Genomic DNA, 25,930 nt, shown 5'->3' on the forward strand with positions numbered 1-25,930 from the left:
TGCAGAGAGACAGAGACATTTACCAGAATCTAACAGGCGCCAGGGCAGGCAAAACACACACACACACCCCCTCACACACACACCAGATATATATATACACATATACCAACACACAAGCACAGTCACGGGCACTTGAAACATGAATAGACGCACACATTCCAGATGAATGTGCACTTACAAGCAGACGCACACATTCCAGATGAATGTACACAAACACACACCCATGCCAGATGAACGTACACAAGCACACAAGCCCAGTCACGGGCACTCGAACATAAATAGACACACAAACACACAAGCACACGCACACTAACCTCTGCGGTTGTCCCTGTTCAGCTTGGCTGGGTCTTCGTAGTCCCCCACCCAGTTGCCCTCGACAGGCATGGAGATAGGCCTAAGCCTGCCTGTAGGTATGAACACACACACACACAGATAAACACATGCTCAAACACCAACACACAGTCCTCACTTTGGCCCTGAAGTACTACCAAGTGATAACTGTATTCCACTGTGAGCAAGCTCTCCTCTAGTGTGGCAGCATCACACACATCTCCACAGGTCACATAGCCTCGGGTAATGTCATGGATTATAGCTTATGTGATCTGTTCCGGTAGGTTCTACACAGGCAGACAATGACACACACATAACACCCATACACACACAGACACGCTCTTCAAAACACACGTTGATACGCACACACACGTGCACGCACAAACACGCAGAGGAATGCACACGCACGGACAATCTGTCAGTGTACCATAGGTGGGCGTGGTACAGTAAACTGGCTCCTCCTCTTCCTGTTGGTGAGACTCCTGATCCAGGAAAGAGTTGGGCGACTCTGAGCGTTTGGCCAGCAAGGAGGCGCCATGGTTACGGGACGCCTCATCGCCAGACAAGGTCCCCGTTTCATCCCTATGGCAACAGCATTGAGTCATCAACAAAGGAACCGCGACCAGAACACGAAGCCCTCTCGGTCAAACTTGTTCGTTATCGCTTCCTCTGAAAAGGTATTGACTCGAGCGATCAATTGTACAGACAGTCTTTTCAAGAGACACCCCCACACATGATCGCCCACCCCACACACACACACACACACACAGTCATGCGCACACAGACTTTAGACGTTTGCCGTCTGGCTAGAATCCAACTGTTTAACACTAATTGTGTGGGTGCCCTGGTGGAGTGGTTGGAGCTCTTACCACAGGGGCCCGGGTTAGATTCGATTCCCGGGTCACATCCTGCATGGCATCCTCTCTCATTCTGTCTGTCTCTATCCCTTTCTGTCACTATCAAAACGAAATCAAGACGAAAAAATGCCCCCCAATAATGATATTTAAAAGAGATGAACACTATGCTGGTCGCGAGACATTTCCCGGAGACTCCCGGTGTTTAGGCTGTTCCCTGCCTCCTCCATGCTGGCAGACCACAGATGACAGCTCCCATGAGAGGAACAGTATGCCCCAGGGCCCTCTGACCCTCCCTGCCTGCCAGCCAGACCGGCCCTGCCACTGATCACTAGACAGGAGGCGGGGCTACAGGGCCCAGCTGTGAGCAGCTAATAGCCAGCACTTCAACCAGCCCTGCTGTGGCAGCCTGCTGAATCTATACTGTGAAGGGGTTAGGGATGCTTCTCGACACTCGCGCCTCTCAGCTGGCTTTGTTAGCGGAAAATAATGTTCCCGCCGTTTCGGGGACAGCAGAGAGCACGACACGCGCGTTGTTAACAAAGCGTTGCGCCGTTGAACGGGGTTGTTGGTACAGACGGCGTCGGTCTTATTTCAAGGCTAATCATGTAGAGTGAGTGCTCTCTGGTAGCTCTGTGCAAGCTGTTGTCGATGTTACAGCCTACTGTGACACACATACAAGTCGCTGTTTAGCCTCCCAGTGCATGACACGTCATATAGGGCTTATTTGGCCAACACACACACATATACACGAACGCACACGCACACGTAGACACACATACTGTTTACACATGCGCATACATGCACTGTCCCCACACACACCCCCCACCACACATCCCTACCTCGGTGTGTATGGCTCAGCAGGAGGCGGTGGGATGTACAGGTCCTGGAGGGCGGAGCTCTTGGTGGGCGTGCCTGAGGGCGTGGCCGGACCACTACCGGGGCTCCTGGTTGGCTGCAGGAACACATGGGTGGGAGGAGCAATGAAGTTAAACCTCTGGTTGGTCAACATCTGTCACGCAGCAGGCAGATGCTGCACAGCACTGCATCAGATGCGTAAGGGATAAACTAGGGGGTGAGAGGTCAGGGGTGTTAGAGGGGTCGAGGGTCGAGGGACAGGGAGGTCAGAGTGGTCGGGGTTAGGGGGGCCGGGTGTCGAGGGTTCCAGAGGTTCAGGGGACCTCCTACCTGCAGAGCTAAGGGTTTCCAGCGCATGTTCTTCAGCAGCGCGGGGGCGGAGCTGAGCGTGCTCTGTGGGCGTTTCTTCAGCGTCAGAGACACGCCCCCCTTGTCTGCTCGTAGAGAGCCCACCAGGTTACGCAGCTGCCAGCCCACCTGGGGGCCGGGAGAGAGGGTCAACACGCACACAGAACAGTAGATACCAGCCCCCCCACACACACAACAGTAGACACTAGCACACACAGAGACGAGTAGATAATGACACACACACAGAAGAGTAGATAATAACACACAAACACAGAGAAGAGTAGATAATGACACACACACACAGAGTAGATCCTAATACACACACACTGATAAGCTGTGACAGAAGCTCACCACAGTCTGGTGGTTAACTTGGATGACCTCATCTCCTGCATGGATCTTCTTACAGCGGTCAGCAGGAGACTGGAGAGTGAGGAGGAAGAGAGGAGGAGAGAGAGGAAGAGAGAGGAGGAGGAGAGGAGAGAGAGAGAGGAGAGAGAGGAGGATAGAGAGAAGGAGGAGAGAGAGAGGAGGGACAGAAGAGTGAGGGAGAAGGAAGGAAGGAGGGAGGAAGGAAGGAAGGAAGGAAGGAAGGAAGGAAGGAAGGAAGGAAGGAAGGAAGGAAGGAAGGAAGGAAGGAAGGAAGGAAGGAAGGAAGGAAGGAAGGAAGGAAGGAAGGAAGGAAGAAAAGAACAAGGTGAGGATGAATGCTGACCTGTGTTAGTGCTGGGTGTTGATGTTCGGTTCATGTTGCTAGGTGACATTTGTGAAGTGACTCACCCCTTCTGTGGTCCCCGTGATGACATGCAGACCATCGTAGGTTGACTTAATGTACATCCCCTGAAGAGAACATACACTCTTATGCACAGATCACACACACACACACACACACACACTATACAACTCCCACACACTTCTAAAACCCATTGGGAGTCACTCACAGTAAAATTAGTCAAACACACACACAAACACACTGTACAATTCCCACACACACACGCACTCCCACTGAAAGTCAAATACACATGCTCTACCACACACACACACACACACACACACACATTCAGTCCACACACACAGTGTTTACCAGGCCCTCGGAGGGTTTGATGTTGGTGAGGTGCACCAGCTCCAGGTGAGCTGACTGGGACACCAGCGGATCTGACGACACACACACGATGTGCTCACACACCTCCGACAGAGTCTTACACTGGAGAGAGAGAGACAGGGAGAGAGAGAGAGAGAGAGAGAGAGAGAGAGAGAGGGTGAGATTTGGTTTTCCTGTAATGTAATCACTACATTACAACGCCTCGGCCATCTCTTCCCAGAGAAGAGGGAACAGTGGTATAGTGGCAGGGAGGAATAGGAGGGGGAAGAAAGACACAGAAGAGAATGAGGGCAGAACTCACCACATGGAGAATCTTATTCTCAGTTTCATAAACGGTACAGTCCTGAGAGAGAAGCAGGGAGAGAATACATCATTACACACACATAATCAGGTCCTATAATGGCTGCAGAGTGGCCTCCTTCTGCTTCTACCTACACAAACACACACGCGCACAAACACACACGCCCACAGAGACACACACGCACACAGAGACACACGCATCATGCTCGCATGGGAGCTGGACTACCCACAATACCTGCTGTTTCACACCTGTAAGGAGAAGAACAAGCCATGTCGGGTTCTTCAAAACTCTCTCTCTCTCTCACACTCAAACACACTCACACACACCTGCTGTGCCCACACACACACACACAAATGCCGGCTGTACACACACATACCTGCTGTACACACACATACCTGCTGTACACACACACCTGTTGTACACACACACACACACACCTGCTGTACGATGGTAGTGAGTTCCAGACAGAGCTGGATGACATTGTTTCGGGTCACTGAGTAGTCTGCGACTGCAGCGAAAGACGACCTGAGACAGGGAAAACACACTGTCAATACACACACGCTAGTGCAACACACACACACACACCATCAGTACACACGCGAGTGCAACACACACTCATATCTCACTGCAATCTCCCACAGACCCAGATTCAGATTAGATTCTGCTCCGAGTGTGAGTGTGTGCATATGTGTGTGCACGCGCTTATGTGTGTACGTGCATGAGTGTATGTGTGCATACGTGCAGGCGTGTGTGTGTATGATAGGCAATTTGGGTCATCAGTATTGAGGCTGTGTGCTATATATACGCAAGACCTGAGGGCTACCCAGAATGCTTCATGACCATCAGGCTACAACCATTCAACAATGTTACAACAACTCTTCAACAGCCTCTTCACACTATGGTTCTGATTCTGAAGGACTGTGGTCTAGTCCTGGGCTAGACCCTCAACCCTGGTCCTCAGGACTCCCCTACCCTGCATGTTCTAGATGACTCGCTGCTCCAACACACCTGGTTCAAATGAAAGTGGTCATTAGTTGGTTTCTAATGAGCTTGATAACGATCATTCATCTGAGCCAGGTGTGTTGGAGCAGGGAAACATTCTAGAACATGCCCTCTGTGACATTGCTTGTAAAAACCAAGGGCAAAGACATTGCATGGGATTTGATTTTATGCACCAGAAGTGGAAAAACCATACAACCACACTTCCTTCTGCTTCAGTCCAATGCTTTTGCCTCGGTGTTGAACTGCCACTGTTAAAATTAGGTAGCTCAAAATCAAGCACAGAGACTTTTTTCCCCTCAATGTCACACTGCCTTTGTGTGTGAGTGTGTGTTGAAGCCTGCGTTCATGCGAGTGTGTGTGTGTTGCCCTTAAGACCGGTGTGTGTGTTTGGCATTTCAGGGACCTACGTCAAAGACCCAAGGCAAAAAACAGGGAATTATAGGAGAGAGAGAAGGGAGACAGAAGAGAAGAGAAGGAAAAAAAATACACAGAATGAAAGTGAGGAAAGAAAAAAACATAGAGAGCGACAGCAATAGAGTTTGTGTGAGAAAGAGAGGGAGAGGGAGAGAGAGAGGAAGACAAAAGAGAGAGAGAGATAGGGAGAGAGACAAAGAGGAAGAGAGATAAAGAATGAGAGATTGGGGAGAGAAAGCTACACAGTGAGAGAGATGGAGGGAAACAAAAGAATAGAGGGAGAGAGAGACACAGAATGAAAGAGCGGGGAGAGAGAAAGACACAGAGAGAGAGAGGGAGAGAGAGAGAAAGACACAGAGAGAGAGAGGGAGAGAGAGAGAAAGGGAGACACTCACAATAGAGAGATGAAAAGCGACAGCAAGCCAACTCCGCTCTTCGCCCCCAAACACATGACAACACGACCAGACACTCTCTCTTTCAGACAAAGATCACATCCATGTTTCAGTGTGTGTGTGTGTGTGTGTGTGTGTTTGTGTGATTGTGTGTGTGTTCCTGAGTGAGTGTGTACGAGGTCTTGTTTAACTACTCCACAAGGATAAGGTAAGATAAGCTTAGAAAAAATATACCTTCTGGAGAAATGTTCTTGTGCCATTTCAAGGGGGTTTAGGGGGTTTCGTTTTAGGATTAGAATTACATAAACCGTTGGGGTTAGGATTAGGGGTTAGGGTTCAGGGTTAGGATTCAGGGTTAGGCTTAACAAGATTCAGAATGGAAGTGAACTGCAGGTCCTCACTAGAATAGTAAAACCAACAACCTGTGTGTGTGTGTGTGCGTGTGTGTGTGTGTGTGCTCAAGCCTGTGTGTGTACAGTACCAGTAAAAAAATGAATGGGAAAATGTGTCCAAACTTTTAACTGTTACTGTATGTGTGTGTGTGTGTTACCTGTCCAGCCAGGCCAGTAAACTCTTGGCGGCGGTGATGAGATCAACCACAGAAGTCAGGAGGTCGTTTGGAAGGCGACGAGAAGATCTGCTCTCTGATTGGCTGCTGCGCCGGCGGCCAGAGATGAAGTTCTGGAGGTTTTTTGCCGAGGCGCCGAGCTTGTGAGCCAGGGTCCTCACACTCTCCGTCTCCAGACCTGAGTTCTACACACACACACATTTGGTCATTAACGTTCTGAATAAACACTGTTCTGTGTTTAACACTAAGATACACACACACACAAACACTATTTACCGGATTGCATTTTCAAACTTGGCTGGCTAGCAAGCGCAGTCATGCAGGCTTAGCACTGTAGAGATCGACCGACTGAAGCATGTCTGTACAGCACGCGCACACATACACATGCACCTACACGCACACACATACACACGCACACACATATACACGCACCTAAACGCACACACATACACACATACACATGTACAACCCCCCCACCACCACCACACAGGCACACTCACATACAAGACACACATATGTACAGTACACATACATATGTACAACACATATAAACATATACAGTACTGTCCCCCCACACACACACACACACACACACAACTTCAGAGACAGAGACAGCCTCACCAGAGCACAGAGCAGGTCCACAGCCTCCAGGATGAGTTCCTGGTGTCCGATGCGTGACACGCCCAGCTCCTCCAGCTCGGCGTGGCTGATCCTCAGCAGCCTCTCCCCACACACACCTCCATGCTCAAACACACCCACGTACTGCTGCAGGCAGTCATCCAGGCCTGACACACACACACACACACACAAGAACAAGAGTCAGTGTGATTCATACACAAACACACATTAACTGACGCACTGTACCCCCCCACATGTAAAGACACACACACACACACAAGCACACACTCGCAGGCTTGCACACACCCACAACCGCACACACATGCACGTCCACCCACACACCCATAGCGTAGCCACTCATTTACATGTCCGGCCCCCTCACATTTTGTACTGCTTACCATAAAAATGAAGGAATCGTTCATTAGTTATTCTTGTGTCCTTCATTTTAACATGTGACCCGTCCATAATAAAATGCTGTCCATGCTACTGCCATATATGTTGTTAACGTAATTGAACTGAGGTGTTGCTGGGATGTTACTGGCATGTGGCTATTTTGCACTGTGGCTGGTAAATCCAGACCACTCCATGACCCTAACCACTGAAATACAGTTAGAATCAGCTAAAGAACAGCTCGGACAGAGATGTTTCTGCAGGACCCAGGTAACCAGCTGCACTGAGAACAGCAGGAGTGAAGACCACAGGAGGTTCAGGCAACTGGCCAGGTAAGGCTGTAGAGTACTCTCATTTCTATTGTCAAACCTCAGCATTGTGTGCGTATGCCTGTGTGTGTGTGTGTGTGACTGCAAGTATGTGTGTGAGTGTGTGTGTGTGTGCGTGTGTATAAGCTCGTTTGTGTGTGTGTGCGCGCAAGCCTGTGTGTGTGTATGTGTGTGTGTGTGTGTGTAAGCCAGTCTGTGTGTGTGCTAAGCCAGGTTGTGTGTGTGTGTGTGTGTGTGTGTGTGCGCGCAAGCCTGTGTGTGTGTGTGTGTGTGTGTGTGTGGTTTTGCTGAGTTCATGGGAAGAGAGGAGCATACGAGGACAGTTCTCCTCCAGTCTCAGCCCTGACCAGAGTCCTCCCAACTGTCATGCAGGGTTTGTAGCTACGTCAGTCTCCGGGTGCATGCTACAGCTTTGGAACACACACACACCCACTTTATGCAGTTCCATACTTAAAGCCTGTGTTATATGATATCTTCCTGCAGTCGTAATGCAAAGAAATCACCAAGCAATGCTCTGCTGAAGAGATTGTTTTGACTGCACTGCGGTGTGTAACTATTTTGGTCTTGCATCCTTAATATTCTGTAACCTCATAACAAACTAGGTTGTACACACAAGCCTCCCCCCCACACACACACACACACACAGTCCTTTAGGGGAAAAGCATTGATTTCCCCAGCTTGCAGCTACAGCCCCGTAACACAGTCATCCATCATAACCACACTTCGGGGAAAACCTGGAGGAAGGAGGAGAGAGGGAGGAAAAGAGAGAGAGAGCACAGAAGAGGAGGAAGACTGAGGAGGAGAGTGGTCCCTACTGCAGCTGTGGAAATGCACACACACACACACACACACAGATTTTGTCTGTCATCAACTGTATTGCATACGGAGAGCATTTCTCGGCTTTCCAACAGCCCATCCCCACCCCTCACACACTACCACACCCCCGCCGCGCACACAGCACCAACCCTTTTCCCAACCCCAATCCTCAGTTGACCCCTTCCCTCCCTCACACACACAGTGTTTGGAGGCGGAGCTACAATAGCCCCACAGCCTTCCAAACATCATTGGCTGATGAAAGCCGCACCCTCAACCGCTTTTCCCCTAAAATGCTCCCCCAGAACTCAACTTAGCAGTCCCAACCAACCAATCAGAAAAAAAGACCAGAGCCGTTAACACGTGACTTCCTCCAAAGAGATCCTTGCGGGTGGAAAAGGGGGGAGGGGCCTGAGGAGCTGACTAGGGAGGGGCCCTGGGAGTGACACCGATAGAAAAAACCTTGTCCCTATTTGATGACTTCATAGCAGCCTGTTTTCCGAGTGAGTCGGTTGGAGCTGACAGGGCGACGCGCCTGATAATGACCTGCTAATTGCCGGTGATTGCCGGAGTCGAGCTATGTCAATAAGAGGCTGATTGTGGCACCAGGAACTAGTCACAGGCTGAGTGTCACTACTGCTGGGACGTGACAGAGAGACGGAGGGCAACAGGAGGAAGAACAGGGGAGCGATGGAGAGACGGAGTTCACAGTTAATCTGCGTCGTTTATCACTGTCAGGGAGAGATCGGGACCTGCTTACTGATCCGAAAGACACAAACTCACGCTCCACCCAAACATTCCCCTCCAGCATGAACTCCAGAACACCAACTCCTCCGATATACCCCGCATCATATTATTATCTACTGTAAAGCAGACCATAACACTGAGGAGGTGTGCGTGAGAATACAGTGTGGATGGGTTCGATTCTTGTGTGTGTGTGTGTGTGTGTGTGTGTGTGTGTGTGTGTGTGTGTGCGTGCGTGCGCGCGTGTCGTTGGTACAGTGCTAAGTGATTCATTGCTGACTCACACACTCAACTCCCACAGACACACTTTTCACAGCAGCAGGCAAGCCGCACACCCACACACACTCATGCGCACGCACACACACGCACGCTCTGGTGCACAGACGCAAACACACACTGACAGGCATGGACGCACACACGATCACACACACACACAGACGCGTATAGACCCATAGAGTTGGCTGTATCCACCTGTCTAGTTTCACGCTGAAGGAAGCACTAACAGTTAGGCTCAAACAAAGCAATAGATAAACTGAGTTGTCAGTGTTACTGGAAAACACCTGTGCATCTAACTGCCTGTTAGTTTGTTTGTCTGTTTGTCTGTCTGTCTGTCTGTCTCTGCCAGTCTGCCTGCCTGTCTTTCTGCTTGTGAGTTGGTGCTGCTTACTGTGATTCAGCATCTTACATAAATTGCATACATTCCATGCCCCCAAGATACTGTATAATGTTGTTTTAACACAGTAATATAATAGGTTTTCTCCTCTCTTCCCATCTCCTTTCTTCTCTTCTCCTCGCCACTCCTCCTCTCGCCTCCCCTCTCCTCTTTTCTCCCTTCCTTCTCCTTCCTCTCCTTTTCTCTCCTTCCTTCTCATCACCCTTCTTCTCCTTCTTCCCTCTCCTCCTTTGTCCTCTTATCACTTCTCCTCCTCTTGCCTCCTCTCTTCTTCTCTCTCCTCCCTCTCCTCCCTCTCCTTTCCTCTCCTTTCCTCTCCTTTCCTCTCCTTTCCTCTCCTTTCCTCTCCTCCTGTCTTCTCCATCTCATCCCTGGTCTCTTGTACATAGATGACATTGTTAGACCTCTGAACAGGATTACGCTCCTAGTTGCTGGTTAAAAGGCTCTGTCTGTGAAGTGATTTAGATACAGTGTGCTATTAAGAGCAAACAGCTACCCCCATTGTTTCCCCTTATACAACGTTAATGCTAGTCTGTAGCTAAGCAAACAGACCAAGATCTTTGGCCCTGGCTTGCCCTGGCATTTGGCTGTTTGGTATAACATACGGTACACACACACACACACACACACACTCACGCCACACACACACAGACAAAGCTTCAGTGCAATATCATATTCCAGACTGTCACCACAGACACACCCAGGAGAGCGAGCATGGACTAGATACCACAAGAGTACATGCCACTTGTGTGTGTGTGTGTACGTGTGTGCCTGCGGGTGTGTGTGCACCGCATATGTGTATGTGTGTGTGTGTGTGTGTGTCTATGTGGGCCTGGTTGGAGCCGTCTGTTCAGGGTAGTGGTGTGTGTGTGTCTGTCAGCTGTTCTGCACAGACGGTCTGAGATGAACAGCTCACCATACACCCGCACACTCCTGTGCCCGCACACACACACACACACACAAACACACGCACACACACAAACACACACAGAATGAATATTTACTGTGTTCAGGCACTACTAAGACATATCTGGAGAAGCAGTTTTAGCAATGTTTCTTTAGAAGATGACTATGATTTTATCTGGTTCCTTTGTCTACTACAGGGGCCACCTTCTCACGGTTGCTGGTTCGAATCCCCACCATCCGTATTACACCCTCTCTCAGACCTTTTACGAGTGCCTAAATGTGGCAGTGTCCACTCTCTTTGCAGTTCACCCTTTTTGTGATGTCATCCGGTATGTTAGCTCCATTCGAGGTCCAGTGATCTTGATCAGCACTCACTAACACACTGACTCCTTAAAGGCCTAGAGGTATAAACCTGCTACGAATATTAACTGACTTTACTCCTAACGATTTGAGGGGGCAGGGGGGGGGGGGGGCAGAGAGAAGGAAGTAGACAGGGGCCGAAAGGAAAGAGAGTGCAATGGGTTGAAGAGAGAGTTACTGTTGACAGTTGGAATCCTTCTCTCCTGTCATCCTCTCTGTGCTGGGCTGTGGAAGGCTGTGTTACATTTAAATTGTATTCATTTGGCAGATGCTGAATGTGTTTGTTAGGGGGGTGAGGTCAAAGGTTGAAGTCTCAGTTATATCCATAAGAACAGGCCAGAAGCTGAACTGATTTCTGATAAATCATAGAATTCCACTATTTTTGTACATATTACTGACTAAAATAGCTTTAGTCAACGAGACTTTCGTAAAAGTACCACTAAGCCACTATTTCATTATTTCAATGATTAATTATCAATGTTGGTCGATTAAACATTGGAAACTTGCTCCCTCAAACAAACAAACACACACAAACACAACAGCCACATGTAATGCATCAACAATCATCCACATTATTGTAACATCCCTTTCAGCTGGAGCTCTAGGCCTGATGAAGCCGACAGAGACTATAACACAGCGCGCGTGTTTTCATCCCGCATAGTCTGTACAGGCGCTCTATCTCACTCACTCCGTCAATCTTTCTAACAGACACACGTATGCTACTCAATTCAAGTGTGCGTGGGTTTGAAAGTGTGTAAGTGTGTGTGTCGCACCTTTCATCCAGTCCACCACCTGGCTCGTGCTCCATTTGCTCACCGGCTCCATCACCAGCGCCATCGGGAAACTTCACACACTCTCCGCCGCGGCCGTCGCACAGTCCCTCTATCAGTCTCTCCAATGTGTCTTTCCTTCTTTCTGCGGGAGTTTGTCTCCCGTTAGTGCAGCAACGTTAAAGTGCACGGCATAGCGCGGGACAGCCCGTCTGTGTGTGCACTGGCATCCGATACATTCCACAGCTCGAGCCTATATCTGACATGTGTCACCAGAATGAAACCCCTCGCGCTTTCTCATTCCCTCCCTCGCGCGCCTGCCGTCTGCTCCCGTGAGGAGCAGCTCCGTTACCGACTGTCTAGCAGAGAGATAACACACCGGGGATTGGACTCGACACTCAGCAGCATCGACACTGTCATCTCTCTCTCTCTCTCCCTCTCTCTCTCTACCTTTCTTGCAGCGGGAGGAGATATGATTAAATCGGGCACGCGCCCCGTGGGTGGCTGCGCGGCAGAGTATTTCCCACGCGAATAACATCCTCAGATATGTGGAAAACCCGGTCCCTACAGACGTTTAATCGGGTCGTGTGTGTGTGCGTTAGTACGTTTATGTGTGAATATGCTCCAACATCTTAAGTTAAGTTGCCTAACTACAAAATGTTGAAATTACATTTAAAAAGATGACATCTTATAACAGGCAGTGGCCAAGCTGCACTTACGACAAATTATTCAAATGCCTTCCTACAGATGGGGGGGGGGGGGGGGGCACATAAAAGTCTGATGTGCATCACAACTTGATCTGTATGTACACAGAGTCAACCCTATGGTCCCGAGTCTGTCTGAAAAACAAATCAATATTTGGATCACTGCCCCTCACAAATGTCAAGGCTGCCGTCCTGCTTGCCCCTCACCAGCTGAGCAGAGGCCCCAGAGCCCCACAGCCCCAGAGCCCAACAGCTCCAGGGCCCCAGGGCCCCAGAGCCCAACAGCCCCAGAGCCCCACAGCCCCAGGGCCCCAGAGCCCCAGGGCCCCGGGGCCCCAGAGCCCCAGAGCCCCAGGGCCCCAGGGCCCCAGAGCCCAACAGCCCCAGAGCCCCAGAGTCCCAGAGCCCCACAGCCCCAGGGCCCCAGGGCCCCAGAGCCCCAGAGCCCCACAGCCCCAGGGCCCCAGGGCCCCGGGGCCGCGGTGAGGAGGTGGTGACTCACTGCCGTCACTTCTGCAACTTAAGATGATGCGGTGTGTTCATGAGACATCACTTGTAGGAGGAAGAACCTTGTGTGTGCGTGTGTATTTGCATTATAGAGACGGCGCACAGATTCCGCACAACCATAAATACCCTCAAACCCATCTCACTGGCATCTCATAGGCCAGATGGCCTCTGGGTGGCAGTGCCACATGGTGCAGTGTACACTGGCACCATGAGTCACTAGGAGTTTGTGTGTGTGTGTATGTGTGTGTGTATGTGTGTGTGTTTAAGTGGGTTAAGAGGACAGTACTTCAGGCTCCTGGTGGGGTTTGTCAGAGCCCAACGCTGCCAGCTCTGAATCTCAGATTGAAATGTGTGCACGCTCACGCACACACACAGACACATGCACACACACTCACACACACACACACACACACACACACATACACCCACACACACACACACGCGCGCGCACACACACACAGGGATAGAGCGACTCTCTTTCAAATACACATTATCTCACGCACACATAGGTGTTATTGGTATTGAGTGATCCTATTTCCATTGTTCTTTATAGCTTTTTAAAATGTGTTCTACAGAACCATCAGCCAATAGAAAACATCTCTTGCATAACAGCAACATCTGCTGGTGGAAAATCAAAACTGTGGACTAAAGAGGACAGGGCAGACAGAGGTTTTTCCCACAAGTGAGCTTCCTTCTTATTAACAGTAGGACTACACTTCCTTCATTTACTCGGTGGTGACTCATTTTAAGAGGAACAACCTCATGTAAGTTAAACTAATAGTGAAGTGAAACACTACACTTACTGTGTTATCAAAAGTGTAACTGTTGACCACAAGTCATTAGATTCCAGATACTTGCATGAATCACAATGTAATACTTGACCGACTTTGCGAGACCTTTGTGACATACACTGTAAACTCACCCACTGACTGTTCCGGTCTTCCTCGCCTCTTGTTTTCCTCCCTGTTCGTATGCATGCTGTTCGAGTTGATGTGGTCACTCAAGACTGGATTCAGAAGCTACGCCAGGGTTGTCCGTGAACCTCTGTGGACTGTGAGTAGCCTGTGTTGACAGGCCTGTCTTCACTTCACATACTCCAAATACACATACTCCAAAGAAACATAACTGCATTGATGATAATATGTTCTTTAACAAACCGAAATATATGTATTGCATCAAAACTAAAGCTTAGACTATTAGTCCAACACCGATTGTGATTCTCCTTGTAAAGTGAGTGTATTTATTTATTATTTATTTTATTTTAGTCATTTAGCAGACGCTCATATCCAGAGCGACTTGCAGTAAGTACAGGGACATTCCCCCCCGAGGCAAGTAGGGTGAAGTGCCTTGCCCAAGGACACAACGTCCTATGGCACAGCTGGGAATTGATCTGGCAAACTTCTGATTACTTGCCCGACTCCTCACCACTCAGCCATCTGACTCCAAGTGTACCACAGAAAAAACTGGAAGACATAATATATTATAAGATATTATCTTTAGGATGATAAGCCAGTGGGTGATGGAGCTAAACCTGTACAAAAAGAGATGTGCAAAGCCATGGAAACTCCATAGTTTAGGGCAGTGGTTCTCAAAGTGGGTTCCACAGAAAAATAATTTACCATAAATTATCAAATTGTAAAATATGCTGTATCATTACAAAGTGAAAACACAGTCAACAGATGGGGACCATTTGAACCAATAAAACAAGCATATTGTGTCCATTTAAGAGAGCAAAGGGTGTGGCTGTGACGATTATGGGGGGGGGTTCTTGGATGAAAAATGTTCTCCCCTCTAAGCGGTCCTTTGCCCCCAAAAGTTTGAGAACCCCTGATTTTGGCTTGGTTGTTATCCAACACTCAAATATTTTGCTATTAAAGACAATGTTGGAACCTAAATAACAATTGTTATAAAATGTTATAAATGTTATCTTGTGATTGGGACAGGGAGCATAGAGCAGGCTAATTATTCTGTTTAATTACAAAATCATATAAAACATGTCAAACTAATATCTGAACCATTTAAAATCATAACACCAATATGTTGTCTAATATTTTCTTTCATGTCCAGGATAAACTATTTCCATCTTAAACAGGACATGATGGAGATTCAACATATGCCTGAGACTAACCAACATTCCTGTGCTGGTGAAAAGAGACAATCCACAAACACTGGTTTTGCTGAAACGAGAAGTGGAAGTGAGTCCACATTTGCTCCAAGTCAGATGCTTGTCATTCTGTGCTTGCTGGTGTGCTACACAGGTCAATGTTCAGTTAGCTGCTACTCACTGAAGGGATGCCGAGTTGTTTTCCGCGAAAACGCCATGACAAATGACATGTCCGTGATTTGTGTCAAAAGAAACCTGTCAGTCGTGCCGAAGGATATTCCATCATTGGTGGTGTTTTTAGACATCAGTGGTAATAATATGTGTCAATTAAAAAAAACTGATTTTTATAACACATCACTTGTTAGATATTTAAACTTGAGCCAAAACCACATCTCCAATGTTGAGGATGGATCTTTCGCAAACCTGCCGGTGCTAGAGAATCTGAATATGGGCAGTAATCTTCTCACCAACCTTCCAAAACACATCTTCCTAGGTCTGCACAACCTGGTGTATCTAAAACTCTACAGAAACAGGATCTCCTCCATCACAAATTCATCCTTTGAGTCGTGCTCAAAGTTACAACATTTGGATCTTAGCAACAATCGCTTGAATAAATTAGAGATTATTCGCCACATATTACAGCACACTCCTGGTTTGCATGAGTTGGACATTCACAATAACACATTTATGCATTTTAATTCAACGGAAATATCAAACAGGTCCTTGGCATTAAAGTCACTAGATATATCACTGAACCCACTTAAATCATTCAGGCTGACGTCAGACATTTTTCCTAAACTGACCTCATTAAATCTATACAATTGTAACCAGAAGGACATGATTTGGGATGTGCAGAACCAGTCTTTCCTACAAAATGTGTCCAAACTTTACCTAGGAGGTGGTCACATGTCTTTGGAAAGTATGCGTGCGGTTCTGCAGACCGTCAACTTGTCACTGACAAATCTAGTGCTGAATAACGTAGCGAAGGCCCTTAATCCGCTCATTACCATTGCCTGCCGGATCCCAACACTGACCAGCCTCCTGCTGACAAAGAATCGCATTCCTTCTGTCCCGGGAGAACTCCTCAAATCGTGCGGCCAATTGACTTATCTGGGTCTTAGCAAAAACAGTATTTCTAACGTGCCGGGGTCCTCTTTCACAGCTCTGCAGCAGCTGGCTAGTCTAAAGATGAGTCAAAATAAGCTTACCTCGGTTCCTACTGCCGTTAGCAATCTGACCAAGCTGAAAACCCTGGATTTGAGTCACAACAACATACGTCAGCTAAGGTGCTCGGATTTTGCTAACCTGACACAACTCACTCATCTCATTCTTTCATTAAATCTCTTTTCTAAACTGAAGGCCTGTGTTTTTCAAGATTTGAATGCGTTGGAAATATTGATGCTTGGTAACAACCAAATTCAAAGTCTGGGCAAAGCCTTCAAAAACTCTTTGCCGAATCTGAAAGGTCTGTATTTGACCTCCAATAAACTCACGGACATCAAACACAGCACCTTTAAAAGTTTACGGTCGCTCACCCATTTGACTCTAGAAAGTAACCACATTGACAACTTAGAGTCTGGGGCCTTTGAGGGTCTGATTGACCTCAAAAACCTGATCCTGTCGCAAAATCTGATTGATTGCGGAGGACAAGGAATCAGACAAGAGGTCTTCAGCGGACTGAGTAATCTTATACATCTAAATATGTGTGACAATAAATTTCAGTATAACACAGACAAACCCCTTAGAAATCCGCCCTTTGCGAACCTGTCATCTCTTCAGACCCTCCTCATCTTCACCCAACACCACAGGGAAAAGTCTCACCTACCGCCCAACTTCTTGGAAGGCTTAACAAACCTATCCGTTCTCAAAGCCAGAAATATTCGCATAACGTCCCTGAAACCGGAGACGTTTACTCACACACCTCAATTAAAGTATCTCGAAATCAACTCCAACAACCTGGTCAATCTTGATCCAGAACTGTTTCACCCGATCCCAAATCTGGAACAGCTCTTCGTGAGCAAAACCGAACTTCAGTCGTTAGATTTCCTCATACACGCCAACCTGTCCCAGCTTCGATTCCTGCAGGCCCAGACAAATGCCTTCTCCATCATCAACGAGACCGTCCTCAAATCTCTCCCGGCGTTGACCTACCTCGACTTGCAACGCAACGACTTCACGTGCGACTGCACCAACGCTTGGTTTCTGGACTTCATCGAGAACAGCGCTCAGACCCAGGTTCTGGAAGGATACAGCTACACCTGCGTCTTCCCAGCAGACCTCAAGGGCTCCAAGCTGCTCGATCTGGACACACGCTCCTGTCTGGATAGCATCGGCTTCTCCTTCTACATCTCCACCACCTGCGCTGTCCTTGCTCTCCTCGCCGCTGCCCTCTCCCACCACCACCTGCGACGGCAGGTGGTCTATGCATACTACCTCTTCAGGGCGTTCCTCTTCGACGCCAAGCGGAGGAATGGGCGCGGAGCATGCCAGTACGACGCCTTTGTGTCCTACAACGTCCACGATGAAGCCTGGGTGCTGAGGGAGATGCTGCCTGTGTTGGAAGGCGAGCAGGGATGGAAACTGTGTCTGCACCATCGAGACTTCCAGCCTGGTAGGTGGGAGGAGGGAGGGAGGAGTGAGGGAAGGAAAGATGGAGGGATTAGCGAAGGAGGGATAGAGGGACTAGGGAAGGAGGGATGGGGGAGTGTCATGGTCGAAGCCGTGCCCCCATTGTTTTGTTTTGCCCTGCCCTCGTGTTTTCCTGTCTGTCATTGTCTTCACCTGTGTCTCTTTGAGTGGTTTCAGTTCTCATGAGTCTTATCGTGTCCACCTGAGTCTTGTTGGGTTCTGTGTATTTAGGTTCCTGCTTTGTGTCCAGTCTTAGTCTTGTCCTTACCCTTGTTCCTGTGAGTACCCTGTCTATTACCCTATTCCAGAATAATCCCCTTGTCTAACGCTCAGTCTGGCCACCTCTCCTGCGTTTGGGTCCTACCCCACCACTCACTGTGACAGGGAGGGCGCCTCTGTTGAAATGTTTTCCTTTTAATCCTAAACGTTGCACAACAAGGGATATGAACCTGTTGTCTCTTGATCTGCAGTCAGGTGCTCTGCCACGTAGCTCCACCTACTTTTCATACAGTGTGTTGGATGTCAACAAATGGACACGCAGAGATGGAGTTGACGCACTAGCGACAGTTCTCCAGCAGGTGTCAGCCTTGTGTGTGACTTGTGCTGCGAGGACACTGGTTTCAGCATGGGATGTGCTCTGCAGGTAGAGCCATCATAGACAACATTACAGACGCCATTTACGGCAGCAGAAAGACCATCTGTGTGATCAGCCGCCGCTACCTGGAGAGTGAGTGGTGCTCCAGAGAGATCCAGGTCGCCAGGTGAGTCTCTCTTACGGACACAAGCACACGCACATATAGACAGACACACGCAGACACACGCAAACACAAAGACAGAGGCAGGGTTTCTCAAACCTTTTCGGGCTAGGGACCCCTTACAGGGCTGAACATTTTCCAAGGACCCCCCATAAACACCCATTCAGCGTACACTCTGTTCTCTTAAATGGACACAATATGCTTGTTTTATTGGCTCAATTGGTCCCCATCTGGTGATTATTCTATATTTGTTCACTTTTTAAGGATGCACATTAATTTTACAATTAATTTGACTATGTTAAAAATTATGGCAAATTATTTCGCGGACCCCCTAGCTATGGTTCGCGGACCCCACTTTGAGAACCACTGATATAAAGTACACACAAAGACACACGTAAAAGACACACGCACACCCTCACACACACACTCACACACACACACTGACCCAACCGACCGCACCCCCTCCGTTCTCCCTAGCTTCCGCCTGTTTGACGAGCCCAAGGACGTGTTGATCCTGGTGTTCCTGGAGGAGATCCCAGCCCAGCAGCTGTCTCCCTACCACCGCATGAGGAGGCTGCTGAAGAGGGAGACCTACCTGAGCTGGCCCCGAGCCGCTCAGCACACTCGGCTCTTCTGGCACAAGCTCCGCCTGGCTCTGGAGACCAGCGAGGCCTCGAGAGAGGAGAACTCCCTCATCACTGGGCTGGAGGGACCCTGACACACGCGTGCACACACATACTCCTACACACGCAGACATGCACACACACACACGCTACTCATACACTCACACACACACGTAGGCCACTCACACACACATACACATGTACCAACAAGTAGACACACACACACACGTGCACAAAGGCTTACACACATGCATACACATTTACAGGCTATCAACATCAAGCAGGAAATGCGAGAGAATTTTAAATGCTTCACATAGTTTTACTCCTACGGAAACTGAACCTTTGCCCAACTTTCAAGTTGATGTGTCTTCAGTAAACGTTTCTTGTCAACCTTGTTATTGTAGACTTGAAGCAATTGCAGTACTATACTTTTCACGCTGTTGATAATTATGTTTATTTTTTACCTTCAGGATGACAGAAATCAAGGAATGATCATTGAATGCGAGAGTGCAAACAAACTTTAGACTGAAACTGTTTATGAAAATAGAAAGTATGCTTTGCTTTATTAGTATTATTAGTGATTTTAGAGAAAGATGATTACATTTGAATGTTATACATACAGACATAAAACATGAATTCGAGACAACATATTTCTTTATATCCAAGTGTTCAATATTCCTCTGACTCCATACTAACACAACTTGTGGTATAATGCAAACACAAAAGTCTTCATGTTTCCAACAGTCATATCTTTCATGTTTACTATTCATATTATGAATACAGTATTCTGTTTATGAAACAGATTTATTAATTACACAGATCAATACATACAAAGTACAACTGCACATAAAGTAACGACCAACAGAAGTCCCATTGAACATCAAGTTTCAAACCAAATAAAAATACTATACTCTTTCTCAGCATAGTAAGTTCATATGTAAGGTGCAATGCATTCAAATCAAATCAACATTTATTTGGATAGTCCTTTTCGTAAGTAATGTCACAGAGGGCTTAGTGTATGCCAGCGGAACTGCCCCTCGACCAACCGAAACCCTCAAGGAAGACAAGGAAAAACTCCCATGAAGAAATTGAAGAAGCCTTTGGGGAGCAATAAGTTGAGGGATCCCCTGCTCCAGAGACAGTGGGAATTGTAATTCCATTCCAAGAACATTTCAGTTAGTCTTCCTACTCCTATAAAAAAAAAATATATATATATGCACCATGGTGATCAAACATATTGTATTTCAACTAATGTAAACTCCTTCCAACCCCACTCTCTCTCTCCAACAAACAAACACACTGAAGACCCAGGTGTAACCAGAAAGCAAATATAGAGATGTACTCACAGCAAGCACTGTAACACCCTCATTGTCCACTTCTTGGCAGGGTCGGCACACATAAACCTGCCGTCTTTGGTGTGGAAGCTACAATGACACAGAGATAGGACAGAGTGAGTCTGTTAGTCTCTCACAATGACACAGAGATAGGACAGAGTGAGTCTGTTAGTCTCTCACAATGACACAGAGATAGGACAGAGTGAGTCTGTTAGTCTCTCACAATGACACAGAGATAGGACAGAGTGAGTCTGTTAGTCTCTCACAATGACACAGAGATAGGACAGAGTGAGTCTGTTAGTCTCTCACAATGACACAGAGATAGGACAGAGTGAGTCTGTTAGTCTCTCACAATGACACAGAGATAGGACAGAGTGAGTCTGTTAGTCTCTCACAATGACACAGAGATAGGACAGAGTGAGTCTGTTAGTCTCTCACAATGACACAGAGATAGGACAGAGTGAGTCTGTTAGTCTCTCACAATGACACAGAGATAGGACAGAGTGAGTCTGTTAGTCTCTCACAATGACACAGAGATAGGACAGAGTGAGTCTGTTAGTCTCTCACAATGACACAGAGATAGGACAGAGTGAGTCTGTTAGTCTCTCACAATGACACAGAGATAGGACAGAGTGAGTCTGTTAGTCTCTCACACAGGATCCTTTCCCAACACATGAGAATCCATCACACACTGCTACCACTTTCATTACCTTTCCCTCTGTCTCTCTCTCTTTCTCTCCCTCTCTATCTCCCTCTCCCTGTGTCCATCTCTCTCTCTCCCTCTCTCTAATAATGTGTAATGCTGGGTACACACTAAAATATATATTTTTATCTTATTAAATAATCTGTAGAACTATCAAGGTAATCGGGACATTACCTCGGATTGTCAGCAGGGGGGAAATCAGCCTTATTGTGCTGTGTACCCAGTATAACTGTGTTTCTCAAATCATCACAATCACACTGTCACACAGTGGCGCACACGTGGCACACACCTGATTCAAATAAATGGGTCGTTATCTGGCTCTGTACAAACCTGGTAACGAGCATGCATTTGAATCAGGTGTGTTGGAGCCAAGAAACATCTCAAACATACAGGACGGGGGTTCCCTGAGGACAGGGTTGAGAACACCTGCTCTAAACACTCGAGTCCAGGCTGTGTAATAGTTTGTGGCGGAGCTGTGGGGTCCCACTCACATGACGGCTTGGAGGTCACAGCTGGAGCTGATGGTCTGAATGGTAAACCCAGTCATTCGGTGGCAGCGTACAGGTCGCTGGTAGTACCTTAGACAGCAGCTTGCTACACACATCACACACACACATACCACAGAGACACACACATTTAAACACAGGCACACAGACACACACAGAGAAACGATAAGTAAAAGGTGTGACCTTCAATAGCAGCAAGCGGCAATCCGTTTGAACCCGCATCAGTAAACCATAAACTTGCTCTGGATAAGAGCGTCTGCCAAATGACTAAATGTAAAATGACTAAACGTAAAGAGCGGCAGGTCAGTCTCACCTGATTCTGAGGGGGTGAAGAGCACACAGCTGAGGACGACCATCAACAGCAGCCTGGTCCACGCCATGGTGGAGCGAGGAGTGTGCGTGCGTGTGCAGCCGAGAGCAGCGTCTAGTGAGACTGAGTGTGGGAGCAGGAGCCGGTTGAACTGCCTGTCTCTCTCTCTGTGTGGTGTGGTGACAGCAGGAGGAGGCTGGTTGGATGCTGAGGGAGGGAGGGAGCAACTGCAGCCTTAAGTAGGCTAGCAGCAGGGTTTTCCCCCTGAATTCTGCCCCCCCCTCCCCGCCCACCCTGAACCCGCCCCCTCACACCACAGCCACGCCTACCACACATACCTGTTTGTATGAGCTGGGAATGACGAGTAGGGTAATTTAGGTAAGGATTAGGACGTGTGTGGAAAGGAAGAGTGTTCAAAGTGCGTCATTATTCGTGATCAAGCCTTTTTCTTATTGTGGGATAACAAGACAGAGAGAAAGAGAGGGGGGGGCATGGTGGAGCGATTCCTGTCAGTGTCGAATCTCTCGTTTATTAGAATCCCATAACCGTCAGTGAATATAAAACAATGTTTTACATGTGCGGAAGTGGAATCCAATGCTTTTTGAGATTAATGATCTACATCCAAGTTACAGGGAACAAACAAAAAAAACTGGACTTTCCACATTGTATTGCTCAACGTGCCGGGTTCAAACTTGACTGCAGTGAAGTGTGCCTGTGCAGCCTTTCCATATCCGTCTCCTCAGACATTGGCCCATGGGCTTTAAGTTCAACTACAGGTGTAGTTGATGATGCAAGATGACGCGCGCTGCCCGAGTACCATGCCTGAAATAGGCTTTTAACATTAAACATGACAGCAGATGTGCGATAGGACGAGGTGAGCTCTGACAGGCACCGTGCAGATGTGCGATAGGACGAGGTGAGCTCTGACAGGCACCGTGCAGATGTGCGATAGGACGAGGTGAGCTCTGACGAGCACGGTGCAGATGTGCGATAGGACGAGGTGGGCTCTGACGAGCAACGTGCAGATGTGCGATAGGACGAGGTGAGCTCTGACAGGCACCGTGCGCTGCGTCCTTAAACGTGGTGGACGTCTGCCTTTGACAAAGGCTCACTCTTCAGACTTGTCTCTCTGGCGTTTTATGAAGCTTGCAAGCTGACACATACAGACACAAGCAAGGGTGCTCCTACCTCACGTGCGTTTAAGATCCTTTTTAACCTCTCCCTTTCCACCCTGGCCCAAATAACGGATACTGTGTAAGAAAGGAGGGCCTTCTCCCACTCCAGTCCAGATACATTAACCCTTGTGTTATCATCGGGTCATTCTGACCCACCACATTGCGAAGGTGAAAAGAAAATTATTTTTATTTGCTTTTGTATTGGGTAAAATTGGGTAAACACAACGATGGTTCGTTATGAACCTTTGGGTCATGTGACCCGAAGGGTTAAACAGACCATAAACATCTCCAAACTCCTCATCTCTGTCGTCAATGAAAAGTAACAACCCCGGTAGATACATTCCAGAGATTACATACTACATGTAGTCATTTAGCAGACGGTCTTATCCAGGGAGAATTATGGTAAGTACAGGGACAAGGGCACAAGGGCACCTTGTCCATGATAGCTCATCCCACCTGAACAATGGAGCACACATTGGGTTTTCTCCCAATGCACTGAGCTCCCAGGTATAGACCCAGCCGGGTCAGAGCCAGGACGCAGAGGCTGGGAGACGCTCAGATGCCAAATCTCAGGACTGACAAGATACCCACTCTGGATAGGGGCTCCAGTTGGAGCTGAGCAGTTCATCATGAATTCAGGATCAAACACACACACTTCTGCATACACACACACATTTTCACGCACACTCATGCAGACGCAAACACACACAGTTATCTGTAACGGCATATGATCCATGTCAAGCTCCCACCCAGGACCTTCTGACATCACACTGGTCTATAAAAAGAACACAACAACTATAAAAAGCCACTGTAGATCTAAAAATAGGCACAGATCAGAGTGAGGGCAGGGCTTTGTGTGATTGGTTGACCAGGTGTGTGGGATTACATGTGGGGACAAAAGATTGACGTCATTGCCTGTGTAATACGCAACATGTAGAAAGCTGTAGTGAAAGTGACATGAACCCTCATTATGTTGGAAGGAGGAAATGGGAACTTATTTGATTGTTTATCACACACTCAAAAGGGCCTAACAATGGAACAATATCTGTATAAAGTCAAAGGCAGGCTTAGTCATAAATGTAATCTGAAGAATGTGTGTGTGTGTAATATAGCGTGAATGATTGATTGACGATCCTGGTAAATTGTTAGACTGCGTCACAGGGAAATGCTATAAAGATGTTTGACGCTTTTCTTAGAGCGTGGTGGAACAAGCAAAGGTTGTATGACACCTTGTTTTTTAGGGCCTGAACACAACAGAACTGGTCTAAGAGGATTGTAGAACTGATTGATCCTGCAGAGGTGAACCCTCCATATCCTGCAGAGGTAAACCCTCCATATTGTACTTTGACATTCTGTTTGAAAAGGGTTCTGTCCAAGATGAAGTTCTGTCTGGAATGATCATGTAGATCCTATACAGAAATATTGATTATTTATAGATATAGAAGATCCAGAGACAGACTCCTCTGCATGGCATGGCATCAGATTGTTGTCTTTGAAAGTGTGTCACATGGTCTGATGAAAGCCCAGCAGCGGAGCTTTGACTTGTGATTTTTTTTTTTTTTTTTTTTTTTTAACCTTTATTTAACCAGGAAATAACCTATTGAGATTAAAAATCTATTTTTCAAAGGTGACCTGGCCAAGACAGGCAGCAGCACAATGAGCCACAGTTACAGACAAACAGTTACAGACAAACACACAGGGACAAAATTAAAATAGCACTAAAAAATTAAGCAAATCAATTCACACTGCAACAATCCTAAATAGACCCATTTCTGTAACCAGGAAGAAAAAAAAATTATTAAAAACACTGACATCTTTGAGAGTCCAGCTCAATTTCCTTCATTTTCGACTTAAAGGCATTCAACAAAATTAATTCAACAAGCCCTAGGTCTTTCTGCAGCGTATTCCACACAGTGGGGGCTGAGTACACAAAAGCCTTTTTACCCTGTTCTGTCAGTACATTGGGGACCGAAAGCAACACCAAGTCCTGCGAACGTAAAAAGTGTGGACCAGCACTTTTTCGCATGATAAGGGAGCATGCATAGCTAGGTAGCACACCAAGTATTGCCTTGTAAATAAATGTGCAGTAGTGACTGAGCCTACGAGTGGACAAAGCAGGCCATCCTACCCGAGAGTACAACTGGCAGTGGTGAGTCCGAGCCTTACAGTTTGTGATGAATCTCAGGGATGAATGGTACGCCGAGTCAATCATATTAAGACACTGAACAGAGGTATGCATATACAACAAATCACCATAGTCCAGAACAGACAAAAAAGTAGCAGCCACAAGTCGCTTTTTTACATTGAAAGAGAAACACATCTTATTTCTAAAATAAAAACCTAACTTTAGCCTCAGCTTTTTTACCAAATAGAGCACATGAGGCTTAAAGGTGAGGGAGTCATCAATCAGAAAACCCAGGTATCTATAAGACGTAACCACCTGTATAACACTACCCTCCAGAGTGACCACAGAGGGGACATTTTGTGGTCTAGCTCTAGAACTAGTAAACAACATGAGTTTGGTCTTATCTGCATTAAGAACAAGTTTCAGCTGATGAAGGCTATTTTGGACGACAATAAAAGCATTCTGCAAGTTTTCAATAGCCTGTTTAAGAGTCGGTGCAAAGCAATAAATAACTGTGTCATCAGCATAAAAATGGAAATTGGCATCCGACATGTTTTTATCAATATTATTAATTGTGAATATTATTAATGGTGAATAAAAGTGGGCCTAATACAGAACGCTGGGGTACACCCTTACAGATTGGTAAATTGTTTGAGTAGAGACCGTCATGTTTAATGCACTGGGTCC

The 25,930-nt window shown here is 47.3% G+C and overlaps 3 protein-coding genes across 3 annotated transcripts in view; 1 reads left to right on the forward strand and 2 right to left on the reverse strand.

The window, feature by feature from the left end:
* Positions 1-11,836, reverse strand: part of cnksr2a (connector enhancer of kinase suppressor of Ras 2a) — a 21,210-nt gene extending 9,374 nt beyond the window's left edge. The window contains exons 1-12 of the mRNA XM_084702909.1: positions 11,773-11,836; positions 6,788-6,951; positions 6,149-6,351; positions 4,228-4,315; positions 3,791-3,832; positions 3,472-3,591; positions 3,168-3,227; positions 2,742-2,810; positions 2,373-2,519; positions 2,027-2,139; positions 758-912; positions 315-404 (exon numbers count right to left, since the gene is read on the reverse strand). Coding sequence (XP_084559035.1) covers positions 315-404; positions 758-912; positions 2,027-2,139; positions 2,373-2,519; positions 2,742-2,810; positions 3,168-3,227; positions 3,472-3,591; positions 3,791-3,832; positions 4,228-4,315; positions 6,149-6,351; positions 6,788-6,951; positions 11,773-11,836 — 1,315 coding nt within the window. The remainder of the gene's footprint in view (positions 1-314; positions 405-757; positions 913-2,026; positions 2,140-2,372; positions 2,520-2,741; positions 2,811-3,167; positions 3,228-3,471; positions 3,592-3,790; positions 3,833-4,227; positions 4,316-6,148; positions 6,352-6,787; positions 6,952-11,772) is intronic.
* A 4,949-nt stretch (positions 11,837-16,785) lies between these two features.
* On the forward strand, positions 16,786-19,243 carry LOC146275133 (toll-like receptor 13). Its single transcript, XM_084703697.1, has 3 exons — positions 16,786-17,695; positions 18,323-18,473; positions 18,945-19,243. Exons 1-3 carry the CDS (start codon positions 16,786-16,788, stop codon positions 19,183-19,185), a joined length of 1,302 nt encoding a protein of 433 aa, XP_084559823.1. The 3' UTR covers positions 19,186-19,243.
* Positions 19,244-19,875: 632 nt separating this feature from the next.
* Positions 19,876-22,139, reverse strand: ccl20b (chemokine (C-C motif) ligand 20b). Its single transcript, XM_084703417.1, has 4 exons — positions 21,947-22,139; positions 21,619-21,721; positions 20,437-20,514; positions 19,876-20,281 (listed from the first exon to the last, which is right to left on the reverse strand). The coding sequence occupies exons 1-4, from the start codon at positions 22,011-22,013 to the stop codon at positions 20,263-20,265; spliced, it is 267 nt and encodes an 88-aa protein (XP_084559543.1). The 5' UTR covers positions 22,014-22,139; the 3' UTR covers positions 19,876-20,262.
* Positions 22,140-25,930: the final 3,791 nt, after the last annotated feature.

The sequence above is a fragment of the Hypomesus nipponensis genome, chromosome 8 (assembly GCF_054491055.1).
Source record: "Hypomesus nipponensis isolate SF chromosome 8, ASM5449105v1, whole genome shotgun sequence".
Taxonomy (NCBI): Eukaryota; Metazoa; Chordata; class Actinopteri; order Osmeriformes; family Osmeridae; genus Hypomesus; species Hypomesus nipponensis.